We start from the raw sequence: 19,678 nt of genomic DNA on the forward strand, positions 1-19,678 counted from the left end.
AGGAGCAGCAGTTCTACTCTGAGCCCCTCCTGGATGACCCGAGCTTCTCACCTTATCTCTAAGGGAGAGCCCAGACACCCTGTGGAGGAAACTCATTTTGGCCGCTTGTATCCGCGATCTCGTTCTTTCGGTCACTACCCAAAGCTCGTGACCATAGGTGAAGGTAGGAACGTAGATCGACCGGTGAAGAGAGCTTCACCTTCCGGCTCAGCTCTCTTCACCAGAACAGACCGGTACTAGCCTGCATCACTGCGGATCTGCCTATCGATCTCACGCTCCATCTTCCCCTCACTCGTGAACAAGACCCTGAGATAGTTAAACTCCTCCACTTGAGGCAGGACCTCATCCCCGACCCGGAGAAGGCATTCTACCCTTTTCTGATTCAGGCCCTGTCCACACGTAGCCGGGCATCTGCCAAAACATAGATATTTTTCTACGTTTTGGCCTGCCATCCACACGAAAACGGAGTTTTTTTCACACGAAAACGGATCTTTTTAAAAACTCCGGCCAAAGTGAAGATCTGCGTTTTCTCCGTTTTGGGTGTCTGCGTGTGGACGGACAAAACCGGAGTTTTAAGGTCCGCAACGTCACTTTCCGCGACAAAAAAATGCTGACATCACGTGTGCGACCTGTGTTTACACTAGCCGACATCATGGATGCCCTCAGAGCTGCGCTCGCTTTATCAACTGTCCAAGCGCTTTCTGCTTGTTTGTTTTTGCAAGTGGAATTACTGCTCCTTGCGGAAGACCACAGACGAAGGACGAGGTTAAGAACGGGGGAAGTACTGCCGCCTACAGGTCTGGCATGTCCTTAACAACGTATTTATCCGGGTACGTGTGGACAGAGTTTGTTTTTTTAAACGAGGTGGTGTGGATGCAAGTTTTTGGAGGGGCGGATATTCGTTAAAAAAAAACAGCTACGTGTGGACTAGGCCTCAGACAATTAGAAGGTTGGGAACCACAGCTTAGATGTGAGACTAGAGGACCTGGGGCAGACCTGGGGGGGTTGCTGGTTGGCTGACTGGTTTTTACTGACTGTCGAGTCACCAGTCTCCTGAGGAGACATCTCAAATGGAGCGATGCACAGAGGAGTTACGGAGGGTTAGTGGCTGTGTGTCTAGGTGGCGAGGGTCCGACTCTCCAGAACAGAACCAAGCAGAACCACCACCAGCAGACAGAAAAGAACCAAAACAGGCAGATCTATAAAATTACGTTCTTTATTTACAAATAGATATTCAGCAGTGATTTCAGATGCTCTACAAAAGATTGTCAAATCTGTTCAGCAGTCTCTAATTAAAGTTACACAAGTAGAACACAAGCCTAACACACACACACACACACACACACACACACACACACACACACACACACCTGTACACACTGTCACCAAAATAGATCTCATTAAAAAATATAGTGCTTGATATAAACACCAGAGGAACCACGTCTGTCCTGAAGGTGAACGTGTGAAAGTCTCATGTGTGTTAAAATACTGATGCCCAAAAATAGACTCTGCTGTTTGCGTAGACATCGGTTTCTGCGTGCCACTGACTCGTTAGCAGCTTCTGCATCTTCAGCAGCTAATGCGCAGACTGTCGGCTGATGATTTTAGAAAGTGGCTTATAAAGTATCTCTGCGGTCAGGTGAAGCTCAGGATGCAAAACGCCAAACGCCGCTACTGTGAAGCTGCCGCCGGCGTAGAACCAGGGCAAAGAAGATGCTGGAGGTGGAGAAACGAAGACAGCAGCAGGACTGAATGGACAAACGCGCACGGGGGGTGGGGGAAGTGGGTGGGGGGGGGGGGGTGTTAGCGACCACGATGGCACCAGAACTAAACACACAAACATCTCCTCTTCCAGATGGCTGGAGGTTCCGATCAGGATCATCAAAACCAAACCGGAAGAAGCACAAACTACAGTCAGCAAACAGAACTTCTTAGAATCAAGCTTTCATCAAACAACCTTCAGAACATGAACTAAATCACTCTAACGTGTGTGCGTGTGTGTGCGTGTGTGTGGGGGGGGGTGCTTTACTCTACCCACTGGGTCTAGTCCATCACAGGGATGAGGAGAAACGCTTTCAGGGAGAGATGCTGGTTCTGCTGACGGCCCAGAGCCCTGGCTTAACAACTTTATGTCCATGACTGAACCACAAGGTCAAAGGTCAACCAGCCTCCACAAGTTGACTCAGGTGAAGACCGGAACCGATAAACCCGGAGCCAACCAGTTACCGGATGGTTCAACCATCAGCCTGGGACAGAACCAGGCCGTCCCAAAGAGGCGGGAGGAGCTCCATGTGATGTGTGGAGAGGTCCTCAGCACCCCCTGCTGGCAGCTTCTGGTAGCGCACGGTCCACCCAATCAGACAGAGGGACGTCGAACAGTCCAGCCAGAGTTTATCAGACACTACAGGTTCCTCTTGCTGCAGCCATGTCAGTCTCAGGATCAGACCTGATCCTGGGCCTGTGCAGGAGTCCTCATGAACACGCACCAACCAGGAAGAGGGTCAAAGTTCATCTGGGGGTGTGCTTACATCGACAGATGACTTGTTGAGAAAATCCTTCCTGCTAATTTTTCTTAAGCTATTCAAGTCCATTTAACCCCAGAGCGCACTTCAGGACCTGGTCCAGCTCTCGGGACCGTAGAGGAGTTTAGACGAGCGGAACACCAGACAGGTGACGCGGTGTCAAACCTAAACTGGAAAAATAAAAGTCAAGATTTTTCTCAAAACGATCACATTTCCACACGAACGACGAGCCTCTGAGTTGGTGCGTGTCAGGACTCGTGGATGAACTCCACCAGACCAACTTGCTTGGTCGTCATGCTGCTAAACGCTGGAACTCTGATGAGAATCTCACACAGAACCCGAGTTCTTTACACGAGGAACGGTTCTGGTCTGGAACCAAGTACTGATGTGCACCTAGAAGGACAGTCTAGCAACAGCTCATCATCTTCTGTTCCTGTGGGCTGGAACAGCAGAAAGGTCTCAGCAGGGAGAAGACTAGCAGAGCTGGGTCCAGTAGAGAAGGAAGTTCTGGTTCCATTGAAACTTCCTGGGCACTAGGGACCAAACCCCTAACCCACTTCTACACAGCAGAACACCAGTGATGTCACACTGACCAGATAAACCCGGCTTTAGCAGCCCAGCTCTGAAGCTTCAGCTTCATCAGAGGATCTGAACCTCAACAGGTCAGATCTACTCTGGAGCTCCAGCTGGAGGACTTCCTTCCATCAGGTGTGTCCTGATCAGCAGGAGCTTCACTGATAAGTGTCCAGCAGCATCTGGAAGGACCCGTTTAGGGTGAATGCCCTCTGCAGATCCTGGTTCTGACACGCCGTTACCAAACTTCTACAGACGGCTGCGTCTTCTGTTGGGCTGATGGGCGTCACGCCGTTAGGGCTTGTTGGACCTAAACAACGGTTCCACTAAAATAAGCTAAAGACAGACGTGGTCACTGAAAAACTGGGTTCAGTCCACGGAAGTTCTGATGAAATCAAACTGGCTGCAGGACACCACTGGACCGGCCCACCAACGGCTCCACCAGCACCAGGACCTCTCACCACATCTCTGGAGTTAGGCTCATCCTTGGATCAGCAGGAATCTCATTCAGGTGTGACCTTCTAACATAAATCCCCCCCCCCCACACACACACACACACACAACCCGACAGAACCAACCCCGGAGGTGTGAGGTGATGGGATCAAGAGAGGCAGAGGGAACTTGGGGAGGAGGTGAGGGTGCAGACGGGAGTGGGCATTCCATAGTAGGAGGGGTCTGTGAAAAGGAAGAGGAGCAGGAAGAAGAGGAAGACCCCCAAAAGGTAGGACGACAGAACGGTGAGGCGCTGCGGGTGTTCCAGAGCGGCGCTGATGGCTGGGAAACCCATGTAGTTACAGAAGGAGTGACACAGAACCGGACCTATCAGGTGACCTGGAACACACAGGAGGAATGACATCACTGCAGAGCATCTGGGTAGATCTAAATAAGGTCCTTCCTGAGCGTGCACAATCTGAACTCACAGCTCAGGACGGGTTCCTGCTCACAGGATCTAGTCTAATAGCTCCACCCTCACTAAAGGGCAGCCATGTTGACCTGCAGAAACACTGGAGGTAAACCTGGTCCTAGGGAGCTCCGCGAACAGCCTCTGTTCAGAGAAACAGTGATTCATAGACCACTACAGGCTGCTGCTGGCACGGTGCTGCACTGAAAGCCGCCTGATCCCAGTTCCTGAGACATGTCCAGTAATTAGGGTTGGACATCGTTGGAATGATTCTGGCTCTGACTCAAATTCCTCGTTTCAACTCCAGATTCTGATTTGTGTGTTAAATGAGCCGGCTAACCACAGCTCTTACTGGTAAAATCATCTGAACTTCTACATGAATTTTTATTCTTTCAACAAGAACACCACCTTCATTTGGACAAAAACATGTTTTCGAGACGTGCAGCACAGTCAGCGTGTTTGTTTCTGACCACAACTCACTGATCACGATTTACAGATTCATACGATTCAGGGAAAACTGACAGTTAGTTCCGATTCCAATCAATGCTCGATGCCCAAAGCCACCGATAACTAAATCACACCCTGCTTCAACCGTGTTTATAAGGGAGAAGACGATGCTGACCTGTTCTGATGAAGATGAAGGCGGTGTAGGCTCCAAAAACAGCTGTGTAGGAGAACTGGAACACTGCAACGAGTTCAAAGAACACACACGGTCACTCTGCCGCTCCTGCTGAGGAACACCAAACACCTCAGTGGAAGGCTGAAGTGGACAGAAGTGAGGCTACTATGGAATAAATAAATAAATGACAATAAAATAGCGACTGGGCCGTCCCACTGGAAGTGTAAGCATCACGTCTGTAAAGCCTAGCACGCAGCAGTTAGCCGCCGGTAAAGTGGATGGGTGCGTTTCTAACCCGAACCCCAAAATTCCACTACCTCCGCTTCCGCTCGCTTCCGAACTCAATTTTTACTGGTACCCGCTCTACAACGGCTCCGCTCCGGTGCGGAGACCTGAGGCGCGCAAACAGGCGTGCGCGGGATTTTCGAGATCTTGCGATACAGTCCGAGCAATAAACGCGGAAGTTAGATCCAAACACCCGTTGTGTGGGAGAAGCATCGAAATGAACTGTTTATTCTGCCCATCATTTGTGTTGAGAGATCAGCAGTGTTTGGATCAACAAAGGGTGACTACTTTGATAGTAGAAACTGTATTTATGGCTTACTTTTGTGCATTTAAAGTTCAACCGCCATTGATAGTTGTTAAAAGTTGTTAAACCTGTGCATATGAAACAAAAACTCTTTTTGTTTATCGATGTATTGTGAAATAACGGAAGTTGTGCTTGCTCATATTCCTGTTGGGTGGTTGTGATTCCTGTCCATTGACTGCGGAGGTGCTCCGGCGTCCGACAAAAATAGAATCGATCCTATTTTTGCCGGATGGCGGAACGGCGGGCGCCGCACGGCCGCAGTAGTGGAACAGCTCTGATTGACTACAACGGGACCGGTTTTGCTGCGGAGTTCGTGCCGGAGCGGAGCGGAGATGGTGGAGTTTTGGGGCAACCCTAACCGGCCAGCAAATGGAAAGTGTCTTCTTACGCCGGGGACACACCAGCCTCCGAAGCGCCGGGAGGCGAAGCGCTCACGAAATTCGGCCGCTGCTCGCTGCTCCTCAGTTCAGACCAGACGCTTGTTTCTCCGCTCCAGTCGAGGTGCGCCTCGTAGTTTTTCTTTTAACCACTTGGTGTCCTCCATTTCCTCTCCGCCTTTTCTCTGCTCTTTCCCTCTACACCCCCCTCCCCCTTGCTGTTTGTGTGTGTCCACGCTTGTGTGTGTGTGTGTGTGTGTGTGTGTGTGTGTGTGTGTGTGTGTGTGTGTGTGTGTGGTTTTTATGCAGTGTCTGTTTACGAACACATTTGACTATCGCGGAATTGTATTTTGAAATGCTTTATTTTGTTAAATTTACCGGCCTGCCTCTTATGTCTAGGTTTGACTTCCTGCCAGAATTGACGCGGTTCACCCGCGGCTCGCAAAAAAAATAGAGCAGACGCTGAAACGATCGCTGCACGGCGCACGGCACTTCGCGGCGCTTCGGCGGCCCATGTGGTCTATAGAATAGGATAACAAGGGCGCCGAATGAAGGCGGTCCCCGTTTCACGGCGCTTCGGCGGCCGGTGTGTCCCTGGCCTTAGGATTCTACAACCCCCCAAGGCGCTTCACAACACAATTGGTTATTCACTCATTCACACACACGCTGGTGGGGATGAGCTACCATGTAGCCACAGCAGCCCTGGGGCGCACTAACAGAGGAGCGACTGCTGCCCACCACCAGCAGGTAGGGCGAGTCTAGTGTCTTACTCAAGGACTCAACAGCAGCATTCTCTGACGGGAGCCGGGATCAAACCTGCAACCTCCTGACTGCTGGACAACCCGCTGTGCCTGCTGAGCTGCTGCTGCTGCTCCTAAGGAGTTGCTGCGTTTCCATTAAGCTCAGCAGTTCACATCGGGCAAACAGGAAGTCAAACACAAATGTGATGTAACACTTCCTGAAACTTTCAAAATAAAAGTCACCTGCAGATTTCCAATTGCTAACCAAGTAAAAGAAAACATCATCATTACCTGTGAAACCTTCATGGTCGTGGTAAACAGAACGGAAAATAAATCAGACCTTTTTAGATACTTGCTGCCGTTTTTCTCCTGGCTTATAATTACACGAACTGCTGAAATCACGCACGGTCCTGCAGCTCTCTGTTGCTTTTGTGACCAGCTGCATGGAACACTCTAGTGCGTATCGCTCCTGGTGGGAAAGGAGCTTGCGGGTCAAACGTGTCAATCACGTTACGGCCGCTAACATCCGGCGGGAAGCCGGGGTGAGTTATAGTTTCATTTGTTTCATCAGTTGGTTTTAATCTTTTCTGGCACCACTTCACATCAAGGCTTATAAAGGCTAAGACTGTTTTGAAGCATTGCAGATGAATTCATCTAAGTGGTACTGACTTGTTGTTTTTCAAATGTTTTTCTCTTCCCAAAGTTTATTTACCTCCATGTTTGTTTTTCTCTCAGTCTGTAATTATCTGAATCTCCTTTTGCAGCATTTGGTGGTCCATTCGTTTAGTGAGACGTGTATTTTGTATTCATCCTTGATCATGGCAGTTTCACTCATACAGGGAGTGCAGAATTATTAGGCAAATGAGTATTTTGTCCACATCATCCTCTTCATGCATGTTGTGTTACTCCAAGCTGTATAGGCTGGAAAGCCTACTACCAGTTAAGCATATTAGGTGATGTGCATCTCTGTAATGAGAAGGGGTGTGGTCTAATGACATCAACACCCTATATCAGGTGTGCATAATTATTAGGCAACTTCCTTTCCTTTGGCAAAATGAGTCAAAAGAAGGACTTGACAGGTTCAGAAAGGTCAAAGATAGTGAGATATCTTGCAGAGGGATGCAGCAGTCTTAAAACTGCAAAGCTTCTGAAGCGTGATCATCGAACAATCAAGCGTTTCATTCAAAATAGTCAACAGGGTCGCAAGAAGCGTGTGGACAACCAAGACGCAAAATAACTGCCCATGAACTGAGAAAAGTCAAGCGTGCAGCTGCCAAGATGCCACTTGCCACCAGTTTGGCCGTATTTCAGAGCTGCAACATCACTGGAGTGCCCAAAAGCACAAAGTGTGCAACACTCAGAGACATGGCCAAGGTAAGAAAGGCTGAAAGACGACCACCACTGAACAAGACACACAAGCTGAAACGCCAAGACTGGGCCAAGAAATATCTCCAGACTGATTTTTCTAAGGTTTTATGGACTGATGAAATGAGAGTGAGTCTTGATGGGCCAGATGGATGGGCCCGTGGCTGGATTGGTAAAGGGCGGAGAGCTCCAGTCCGACTCAAGACGCCAGCAAGGTGGAGGTGGAGTAGTGGTTTGGGCTGGTATCATCAAAGATGAGCTTGTGGGGCCTTTTCGGGTTGAGGATGGAGTCGAGCTCAACTCCCAGTCCTACTGCCAGTTTCTGGAAGACACCTTCTTCAAGCAGTGGTCCAGGAAGAAGTCTGCATCCTTCAAGAAAAACATGATGTTCATGCAGGACAATGCTCCATCACACGCGTCCAAGTACTCCACAGCGTGGCTGGCAAGAAAGGGTATAAAAGAAGAAAAACTAATGACATGGCCTCCTTGTTCACCTGATCTGAACCCCATTGAGAACCTGTGGTCCATCATCAAATGTGAGATTTACAAGGAGGGAAAACAGTACACCTCTCTGAACAGTGTCTGGGAGGCTGTGGTTGCTGCTGCACACAATGTTGATGGTGAACGGATCAAAACACTGACAGAATCCATGGATTGCAGGCTTTTGAGTGTCCTTGCAAAGAAAGGTGGCTATACTGGTCGCTGATTTGTTTTTGTATTGTTTTTGAACGTCAGAAATGTTTATTTGAGAATGTGGAGATGTTATATTGGTTTCACTGGGAAAAATAAATAATTGAAATGGGTACATATTTGTTTTTTGTTAAGTTGCCTAATAATTATGCACAGTAATAGTCACCTGCACACACACATATCCCCCTAAACTAGCTAAAACTAAAAACAAACTACAAACTACTTCCAAAAACATTCAGCTTTGATATTAATGAGTTTTTTGGGTTCATTGAGAACATGGTTGTTGTTCAATAATAAAATTATTCCTCAAAAATACAACTTGCCTAATAATTCTGCACTCCCTGTACACTGTATGAGAGGGTGAAGCATCAGTCTGATGAACCACCTGGGTAGGACGGCTCTCTAGCTGCTCACGTCTGATTGCATGGACCAGGATAAAGCTTCGTGTTTGTTCATCTGCTTTTGTATATATTTACAGTTATGTTATCTCCAGTTCACAAGGGGCCTAAGAGCCAAAAGGAACTCACAAGTGGAAAAACTAGGTTCGTTTTGAGAAGAGTCTTTGTGAAGTTCATTGTTGTATAGATGAATCACCCAGAAGCTACAAGCACAGAAAAGAAAGCAAACTTTCCCCTCCCCTTCTGAACCAGAACACACAACTAACATAGAGCAGCTGTTTCAGGAACAGACCCTGAAGGCTTTGCTTTAAAGTGGAAGTGGTCTGACCTGCTGAGATGAAGATCCCCGACATCGTCCCCTGCCTGAACCTCAGCAGCTCTATGACGTGGTGGAAGTGAGCTGGAAGAGAAAACTTACTGAAACATAAAGGATTTAGTAGGAGACATGGACGATGTGTCTGCTGCTGTGAAACCAATCTCCTGCTCCAGGATGAAAATCACATTGCTCCTCTAGGAGTTTCTATTGGCCAGACTCTGTTCTGTAGGCCCAGATCCAGACAGAGCAGGCCAGGAGGAGGTGACGAGCAGCCACATCACATCATCCACGTTTATGTCCATAAACCCAGCCAGCTGCATGTGACCTCACAGAAACAGCTAAAAAAACAAGTTGCTGCAAATCTGTGTAAGACAATCAAACAGGACCACACTCTTGTCACAGCCCTGACCCTAACACACAGCCAGCATGAAGATGGGTGCGGAGGTCAAGTACAGAATACCGTTGTCTTCGTCGTTGTCATCTTCCTCCGCTTATCCGGGTCCGGGTCAAGGGGGCAGCATCCCAATTAGGGAGCTCCAGACAGTCCTCTCCCCGGCCACCTCCACCAGTTCCTCCGGCAGGACCCCAAGGCGTTCCTGGACCAGATTGGAGATGTAACCTCTCCAACGTGTCCTGGGTCGACCCGGGGGCCTCCTGCCGGCAGGACATGCCCCAAACACCTCCCCAGGGAGGCGTCCAGGAGGCATCCTGACCAGATGCCCAAACCACCTCAACTGACTCCTTTCGATCTGGAGGAGCAGCGGTTCTACTCCGAGTCCCTCCCGAATGTCCGAGCTCTTCACCCTATCTCTAAGGCTACGGAGGTAACTCATTTCGGCCGCTTGTATCTGCGATCTTGTTCTTTCGGTCATTACCCAAAGCTCATGACCATAGGTGAGGATTGGGACGTAGATCGACCGGTAAATCGAGAGCCTGGCTTTCTGGCTCAGCTCCCTCTTCACCACGACAGATCGGCTCAGCGTCCACATCACTGCAGACGCCGAACCAATCCGCCTGTCAATCTACCAATCCCTCCTACCCTCACTCGTGAACAAGACCCCGAGATACTTAAACTCCTCCACTTGAGGTAGGACCTCTCCCGTATGGAATACCAAGTTAGAAAATTAGCTTAAAGAGCAAATTGCAGGTACTTTTTTTCTAATTCATATAAAATGCTGTCCAAGAAATACTGTTAGAAATGTTAATTGTGGATATTTGGTTGCAAAATCCATAACAGCAAAAAGTGGCCTTTCTCTTGTTTCTAAATCTGAACCTCTGATGTAACCAAAGGGAGTTAGAAGCTAGGCACTGCCTCAGCTCAGTGTGGAGAGTGGCTAGTTTTAGGGTAGAGAGGTCATGTTATCCAGTCAGTGTGTGTGTTTACTAGTGTTGGATTGTGTTCATGTAGATAAACTATAGTTTGTGAAGGCTGTACCAACTCCAGCCTGTCTGGACATCGAGTCCACGGGTTTCCAAACAGAGAAACAACGCCTCTATCTCCGTGCCTGAGGGCGTTTTTGTGCAGCTGAAAAGACGATCTTCTGTAGCCCACATCTTGTCGTTACCGGGTCAGGGAGGTCCACGCTGGGCTCCGGAGACCCATGGAGGGGTTTAAAAAATTAAATGTGGATTTCTGGAGCTCAGATCACCGTCAGAACCGACCACCAGAAGAGACGCACGGCTCAGCGGGCCAGTGGAGCTGGTTTCTGGGTCGGAACCGCCGCGGACCTCCAGGAGACGATGCAAGGCTTTTAAAAATCCCAGCTGCACTGGCTCGCTGGTGTCCGGGTCAGATCCAGCTCACAGAAGCTCGCATGAGCTCCAGAACCGGATGACAGGCGTCTCTCCAAGCTAAACTAGGTTAGGTGAACGGATATTAACGAGTATGAGACCGCTGACAGACGCTCATTAGTATTAATATTATATTAACTGAGCGATACAACTTTAACTGTCTAGTACATGATAGTAATCTGTACAATATTGTGATGCTAGCATACGAGTTTAAGCTAACAAGGTTAACTCAAGCTGCCCCCCCCCCTCCCGCTGCTTCTCCTCACATGGCAGCACAATCTCTCTGCTTTGGCCGATGGTTTCTCCCTCTGGTTTGTCTCTGCTCTCTGGGGCGTGCAGCAAACTCATAACTTTATGGTTCTGGACCATCAGAAGTAGAATTATAAACATTTAAAGTTTCCTCTGTGTCAGAGCCGCATTAGAGTCCAGATTTTTCTCTGGATTAAGCTAACAGGACTCCCTCAGCTGACGTCACTCGGTTTGGCCAAAAAATACTTTCTCACAAGAATGACTCTAAAAGCCCAAATAATTTATGTGTGTGTAAATAATGTTTAAAACGAGTTTCTGTTATGTTTCTCTGAACATGGGTTCCTGGCAGTCTCTAACCTGCAGTTTGCTCTTTAAAGCCCCCTCTGGTGTAAACACCCTAGCTCAAAATGACAGTAAAGGCAAGGCAGCTTTTTTATATAGAACATTTCATACACAGAGGCAATTCAAATGCTTTCCATTTGTAAGAATATCGAGAACATTAAAATCAACATGACAGAAAATACTATTTAAAAAATAAAAAGAAACTAAGTTTAACTTAAAGGGTGAGCAAATACAGAACAGAAGATGCAGCATGAGAACATTAATTCAAAGATTAATGAAAACATAAAAGTTTTCAATTTTCATTTCAAAGTTTCTAGAGTCCCCTACCGGGCTGACACCTTACCGTGGTGGAGGGGTTTAGTGTCCCAATGATCCTAGGAGCTAAGTTGTCTGAGGCTTTATGCCTCTGGTAGGGTCACCCATGGTAAACATGTCCTAGGTGAGGGATCAAAGAGCAGCCCATAGACCCCTTATGAAGAAAAAAATACAGACGCGGGTCACCGGGGCCCCCTCGTGAGCCAGGCCTGGAGGTGGGGCACGTTGGAGAGCACCTGGTGGCCGAGCTTTCACCCGTGGAGCCCGGCTGGGCACAGCCTGAAGGAAAAACGTGGGTCTCCCTTCCCATGGGCTCACCACTCATGGGAGGGGCCAAAAGGATCTGGTGCAGTGTGTGACGGGTGGCAGTCGAGGGCGGGGACCTTGGCGGTCTGATCCTCGGTTACAGAAGCTGGCTCTTGGCACGTGGAATGTCACTTCTCTGGTGGGGAAGAGCCTGAGTTGGTGTGTGAAGTTGAGAGGTTCTGACTAGATCTAGTCAGACTCACCTCAACGCATGGCTCTGGCTCCGGAACCATTTTAATTGAGAGAGGTTGGACTTTCTACCACTCTGGAGTTGTTCCCACTGAAAAGCACCGAACAGGGGTGGGCATACTAGTTGCCCCCCATCTTGGTGCCTGTATGTTGGGGTTTACCCCGGTGAATGAGAGGGTAGCCTCCTTCCGCCTACGTGTGGGGGGACGGGTTCTGACTGTTGTCTGTGCTAATGCACCAAGCTACAGTTCAAACTACCCACCCTTTTTGGAGACCTTGGAGGGGGTGCTGAAAAGTGCACCTTCCGGTGACTCCCTCGTTCTGCTGGGGGACTTTAACGCTCACGTGGGCAATGACAGTGAGACCTGGATAGGTGCGGTTGGGAGGAACGGCCCCCCTGATCTGAATCTGAGCAGTGTTTTGTTATTGGACTTCTGTGCTCGCCATGGATTGTCCACAATCCATCTGTCCACAAAATTGTCCTGTCAGAAGAAGCTTCAATTCCAACCTCCGAAAGAACTTCCCAAACGTTCTGGGGGAGGCGGGGGGCATTGAGTCTGAATGGGCCCTGTCCCGTGCCTTGATTGTTGAGGTGGACGACCAGATCTGTGGCCGCAGGGTCATCGGTGCCTGTCGTGGCGGCAACCCCTGAACCCGCTGGTGGACACCGGCAGTTAGGAATGCTGTCAAGCTGAAGAAAGAGTCGTATCAGGTCCTTTTGGCCTGTGGGACTCCAGAAGTCGGGAGGAGTTCGGTGAGACCATGAAGCAAGACTTCAGTACAGCATCGAGGAGATTCTGGTCCACCATCTGGTGCCTCAGAAGGGGACAGCAGTGTGCTACCAACACTATAGTGGGGACGGTGTGCTGCTGACCTCTACCTGGGACATTGTGGATCGGTGGGCAGAATACTTCAAAGACCTTCTCAATCCCACCGACAAGTCTTCCAGTGAGGAAACAGTCTGGGGACTTTGGGTTGGGCTCTCAAATCTCTGGTGCTGAGGTCACTGAGGGTGGTTAAAAAGCTCCTCTGTGGCAAGGCTTCATGGGTGGATGAGATCCGCCAGGAGTTCCTTAAGGCTCTGGATGTTGTGGGACTGTGTTGGCTAACGCGGCTCTGCAATATCGCGTGGACATCGGGGGCAGTCCCACTGGACTGGCGGACCAGGGTGGTGGTTCCCTTATTTAAAAAGGGGGACTGCAGGGTCTGATCCAACTACAGGGGGATCACACTCCTGAGCCTCCCTGGTAAGGTCTATTCAGGGGTTCTGGAGAGGATGGTTCGTCGGATTGTCGAACCTCTGATTCAGGTGGAGCAATGTGGTTTTCGTCCTGGCCGTGGAACTCTGGACCTGCTCTATACCTTTGGGGGGGCCTGGAGGGTGCGTGGGAGTTCGCCCAACCAATCTACATGTGTTTTGTGGATTTGGAGAAGGCGTTTGACCGCGTCCCTCAGGGGACCCTGTGGGAGGTACTTCAGGAGTATGGGGTACCAGGCCCTCTGATACGGGCTGTTAGGTCCCTGTAGGAACAGTGTCAGAGCTTGGTCCACATTGCCGGCAGTAATTCGGGCCCGTTCCCAGTGAGAGTTGGACTCCGCCAAGGCTGCCCTTTGTCACAGACTCTGTTTATAACTTTTATGGACCAGATGAGCAGCAAGACAGCAGCCGAGGTGTTGAGGCAGGGTTTCCCCTAGCACTCCCCCAGCGCTTTATGGGCTTGACACACGGGAGGCGACATCTCCTCTCCTCCATTCATTTTCAATGAGACATGCGCGACAAAGCGATAATCGCGGGTCTCCCTCCCACTAAGCGAAACTCGAAAAACGTGAATGTGAAATTTTGCGCTCGTGCACATGTCATGCACAGGCGACCCAGCGACGCGATTCCAGAAAGTTGAAATATTTTCAACTTTTCATCGCTGTCGCTCGGACGAGGACCAATCAACGGAGGTTTCACTCACTGACCAATGAGCGGACAGGATGCTCCGTACATCTCCGAGCAAACATGGAGGAGAAGTTGATTATTATTATGTTTTATAGTAAAATCAGAAGTAAGATTTCACATAACTCTAGCAGCACCTTGTGAAACATCATATCTACCACATTTTTAACTCTGGACCGCTTAAATAACAGCCAAACAAAACAACGTAAGTTTTGATTTCGCCACGGAACAGAACGCGTAGACGGCTTTGCCGCTGTCCGGTGCCGCGGGTCGCCTACCGTGTGTCAGGTAATAAAAGCGACAGCGACGAATTTCGCTGATCGCGGTTGTTTGTCGCCTTCCGTGTGTCGAGCCCCTTATAAGCCACGACCACCTCTACCCACCACACCACCCCCAGCTGCCCCCACGTCCCAACCTCCTGCCCCTACATCATGATGTCCCACTGGTCCAGGAACCTATGAACCCAGTTATGATTTTAACAGTAACCCACATATCGGACTTGGACCCTTGCACACCTCTCACATACCTGTCATCAGCAGAGAGCGATCACATCAACATAAAACTAAATGGTAAATGGCCTGTATTTGATATAGCGCCTTCTAGAGTCATGGAACCCCCCAAGGTGCTTTACAACACAATCAGTCATTCACCCATTCACACACACATTCACACACTGGTGGGGATGAGCTACAATGTAGCTGCCCTGGGGCGCACTGACAGAGGCGAGGCTGCCGAGCACTGGCGCCACCAGTCCCTCCGACCACCACCAGCAGGCAACGTGGGTTAAGTGTCTTGCCCAAGGACACAACGACAGCGACAGACTGAGCGGGACTCGAACCAGCAACCTTCCGATTACGGGGCGAGCACTTAACTCCTGTGCCACCGTCGCCCACCGGTCTAATCTTAATAATCTTAAACAGTTGTCAAGAATCTCACCCCCAGTAAATCACACAGTCACTCCATCTTTAGCTACTAACAATATGGCTCTTTTAAATGTTCGCTCTCTGCTGAACAAAACTTTTATTATAAATGACCTAATTTTAGATAATCACCTTAAATGTGTATTTTTGACAGAAACATGGTTGAGTTCAGATGCTCCTGCTGTTCTCACAGAGGCCTCCCCACCAAACTTTAATTTTACTTATTCAATAAGAAATGGAAAAAAGGGAGGCGGAACTGCTTTTATAAGCTCATCTACACTTTCTGCAAAACCTCTTTTATTTGACAACTTCACCACTTTTGAATATAGTGCAGCCATTTTTAGGAATCTTCAGATTTTATGTGTTACTGTTTATAGGCCTCCGATGCACAGTTCACTTTTATACAGGAATTTTCCAAGCTTTTGTCAATTCTGCACAACTCTTGATAGTATTATTTTAACTGGTGATTTAAATTTACACATAGATGACCCCGCAGACCCTTTTTTCCACTGAATTTTTAAACATTTTGAGTTATATGGATTTTACAAAACATGTTGCATAACCAACCCACGACAGAGGACACACCCTGGACTTGGTCATCACGTATGGTCTGTCCACCGGTGTGTCCTCTGTCGTGGATTTAGCGATCTCAGATCATTTCAGTGTTTTTTGGCATCACCAGCATAATTCAGCAGGAGACCTCTGTCAGAACTGTAATGAAATGCCATCTAACCCCTGAAGTGGCTGCTGGTTTTCTGGAAACTTTTAAAAAGATCCCTCCTATTAAATTGAATGCCCCCTGTGATTTTATCTTCAATGATTTTAACAGTAGACATAAATCTACTCTGGATTTGCTCGCTCCACCTAAAATTAAAAAGCTACAGCCAAAACTGGCTTCCCCTTGGAGCAATGAAAACTTAAAAATGTTGAAAAGATCTTGCAGGGCGGCGGAGAGAAAACGGAGGAACTATAAGAACACGATTGATGAACAAATATGCACTGAATCATTAAAATCATACAACAAAGCTGTTAGAAATTCCAGAAATAATTACTTTTCTAAAATCATCTCTGAACACAAAAATAATCCCAAAATTCTGTTTTCCACAATTACAAATATTTTGGGTTGTGAATTTAGTTCTCCCCAGAAAACACCCTCGTATGCTCTCTGTGAGGAGTTTGCAGCCCACTTCAGAGGGAAGGTAGACACCATCAGATGTAACATTTTATCCTCCCAATGTCATGCTGCTCCCGAACGAGTATCTCAGGTTTACAACTTTTACAAAACTCAGCAGCACGTGTCCTGATGAAGACCAGGAAGCGGGAGCACATCACTCCGGTTTTGAAATCACTGCACTGGCTCCCCGTATGTTTCAGGATCGATTTTAAGGTTCTCTTAATGGTTATTAAGAGTCTTAATGGTCTTGGGCCTTCTTATCTTTCAGAACTGCTTTTACTATATAAACCCTCAAGGTCTCTGCGCTCCTCTGGCAGCCGTCTCCTAGCTATCCCTAAAGTTAAGACACACACCCACGGCGAGGCGTCCTTCAAGTACTACGGCCCTCGCCTTTGGAACGGGCTGCCAGAGGACCTCAGGGCCGAAGAGAACGTCCAGGCTTTTAAAAATAGGCTCAAGACCCACCTTTTTAGCTTAGCTTTTAACTGATTACTATTTATCTAGTCTGTTTAACTGTATCACCTGTCATATTTGATTATTTATAAATACACCTATTTATCTCTTTTACTTAATTTTATTATTGATTATGATGATTATGTTTTCTTTTACTATCTTTATAATCACGTTTTATCAGTTACTTTCTGTCCATATTAGCTTTTGTTATTTTACAGTTATATTTTAATCCTCCAGTGTTTCCTCTGCGGAGCCCTCTGCGTTGGGGCCGGTGGCGGCGACCGGGACGCTCTCGGGTAGTGCACGGGCAGTGGTGGGGGTCTCCCCCCTCCCTCCCTGGGCGTCATGGGCCGGTGTCTTGGCTGCTGCCATGGATCTGTTGCTGTCAAGGCAGATGGCTCCGCTGATGATGTGTCGTCCATTACCTGACCCATCTGAACTCAGCCTATAGTTAACTCTGTTGTTCGTGTGTGTGTGTGTGTGTGTGGGGGGGGGGGGGTACGTTCACCTTGGAAATTGGTTGCGGGAGGGGAACTGCAATTGTCAATTGTTTTATACTTGGGGAGGGGGGCTGGGATGGGAATATGGGATCTAAGGGGCCATTTAATCTGTGAAGCACTTTGAGTTGCATTTTTTTTGTATGAAAAGTGTTATATAAATAAAGTTGATTTGATTTGATGCAGATGATAAAATGCTGATCTAGTTAAACCCTTAATGTGACCAGTGAAGCTCAGGTCTGAATCAATTATGAAACCAAGATTTCTAACCTGGCTCTTTGTCTTTATTCCCCTGAAGCAAAGCTAAGCAGTAACCTCCATCCTATCCTTCTGATACCCAAAGACAATAACTTCAGTCTTGTCTTTGTTTTACTGGAGGAAGTTTGACTGCATCCAGTCATTTACTTGCTCCAAACACTGACAGAGTGAGTCTCGAGGACCACAGTCACTAGGTGACAGACAGACAGAAAGAAAGAAAGAAAGAAAATCTTTTATATAGCGCCTCTCAAGATAAAAATAACGAGGCACTTCACAACGCAAAAAATTAAAGTATAAAAAGATTTAAAAACATGATTAAGAATATGTTTAAAAGGAGAAAAGAAAAAATATGTAACTAAAGGGGGAGGGAAAACGAATAGGAAAGAGGGAAATCAGTGGATCCCGGGAAAGACGGAATAAGAGCAAAACAAGGAGAGGGTGGTGATGAAGGTCCTACCAAAGCCTGAACAGGTGAGTTTAAAGGAGACCACTGAGTCCACTGATCTCAGGCTCAGGGGGAGAGAGTTCCAGAGTCTGGGGCCACAGCAGCAGATGATCTGTCACCTTTGACCTTTAGCCTGGTGCTGCACAACCAGTAGGCTTTGATCACTGGACCTCAGGGACCTGCTGAGGGTGTAGGGACTGAGAAGATCACCAATGTAAGATGGTGCTTGTCCATGTAAGGCCCTATAGACCAGAACCAGGATCTTGAAAGGAACCCTAAAGTTGACTGGCAGCCAGTGAAGCTGGAGGAGAAGCGGGGTGATGTGGGTGCTAGATCTGGGTGTCATCTGCATAACTATGATAGCTAAAGTTGTTACTGTGTATGACCTGCCCCAGGGGGAGCATGTAGAGATCGAAGAGCAGTGTCCAAGAATTGAGCCCTGGCGGACCCCACATGTCATGATGAAGACAAAATCCTGAACTAAACCTAGCCTAAAGCCAACCTAAAGGGTCTTACTCTCTAATGTGTGTATTTATACCAAGGTTGCTAACACGGAGAAAAGATGAATGTAGCAACAGAAACTTCCAGTAGATTAAAAGCACAGAACCTGGTGTTGACTCACCTACACCAAAGAACAGGGGGCAGGTGAATATGGCAGCAGCAGGACCAGCACAGGGCACCAGCATGGGCAACATACAAGCCCTGAAGACCAGCTCCTCTGTGAACGGGGCCACCACCTGGTTCCTCAACCAGCGCATGTCACCGAGGCACAGCATCCAGAAGCTAGGGTCTTCACACAAGCACAAGACAGGAGGGGTCATTTCGCCTGATCTGTTTAATACAGAAACCCATTTTCCCAAAATGATGCCTACGCACCAGCCGTGGAGAAAAAGTCAGGGCAAGGAGTTCACATAGAACTAAATCTGCTCTAAAATCCTCCACATCTCAAAGGCCCAGACTCACCAAAAGCCACTCGAATCCCATCTATGAAGGTCCAGGGACAGTCTATGGCCAGCTGCATGAGTGGACCCAGAAACAGGACCTGCAGAACCAAAAACAATTGATCTGGGTTTCTCTGTCTGGTTCTGCTGCTCTAGTGTTCTTCAGCTGAAGAATCACCAACATAGCCTAAAGATTCCTCTCAGGATAAAGAACGTTTCCCACAAAATCGATCAAACCTGCAGCAACACATCATTTTGCTTATAAAATCACAACAAATCACATCTTTGCCTGTGTTGTTGTGTTGATCATGTTGTCAGGTCATTGCAAATAAACATCCCCACTGAGTAGCTAAAGCTAAATACTCAGTTACGTTAGTTAGCCGTGCAACACCAACCCGTTTTACTGTATAAATAAAATCCTAACTCAGATCAGGCAGAAGCGAGAACTAATGTCAGATATTTTATAGCATCGCTTTTATGATCATCGTCTGCTGTTTGCACACCAACACAGCCCAGTAAAAAGTTCCCTTGTGTCACCATGACAGTTAATGTGGGGAAGTATCTAAAACCTACCGTCGTTCACAAGTTACATTTATCGCCAGTGAACATCTGGGCTACAGAGGTTCCGTTCTATGTTTTATACCTAGTTTTAAATAAGTTATAACAGTTCTAACAGGTTCATGACACCCTTTGCACTAAATCCTTCTCACATAAAACAATTTAAGCAACTTTATTCCTGACATTTTCAGTACCTTCCAGAATGCGT

At 47.9% G+C, this 19,678-nt stretch overlaps 1 protein-coding gene across 1 annotated transcript in view; it reads right to left on the reverse strand.

The window, feature by feature from the left end:
* Positions 1-1,200: 1,200 nt before the first annotated feature.
* rce1a (Ras converting CAAX endopeptidase 1a) overlaps positions 1,201-19,678 on the reverse strand; it is a 26,126-nt gene continuing 7,648 nt past the window's right edge. The window contains exons 4-8 of the mRNA XM_070549670.1: positions 18,935-19,013; positions 18,594-18,761; positions 9,103-9,174; positions 4,619-4,681; positions 1,201-3,926 (exon numbers count right to left, since the gene is read on the reverse strand). Coding sequence (XP_070405771.1) covers positions 3,697-3,926; positions 4,619-4,681; positions 9,103-9,174; positions 18,594-18,761; positions 18,935-19,013 — 612 coding nt within the window. The 3' untranslated portion in view covers positions 1,201-3,696. The remainder of the gene's footprint in view (positions 3,927-4,618; positions 4,682-9,102; positions 9,175-18,593; positions 18,762-18,934; positions 19,014-19,678) is intronic.

This window comes from Nothobranchius furzeri, chromosome 3, assembly GCF_043380555.1.
Source record: "Nothobranchius furzeri strain GRZ-AD chromosome 3, NfurGRZ-RIMD1, whole genome shotgun sequence".
NCBI classification, from domain to species: domain Eukaryota; kingdom Metazoa; phylum Chordata; class Actinopteri; order Cyprinodontiformes; family Nothobranchiidae; genus Nothobranchius; species Nothobranchius furzeri.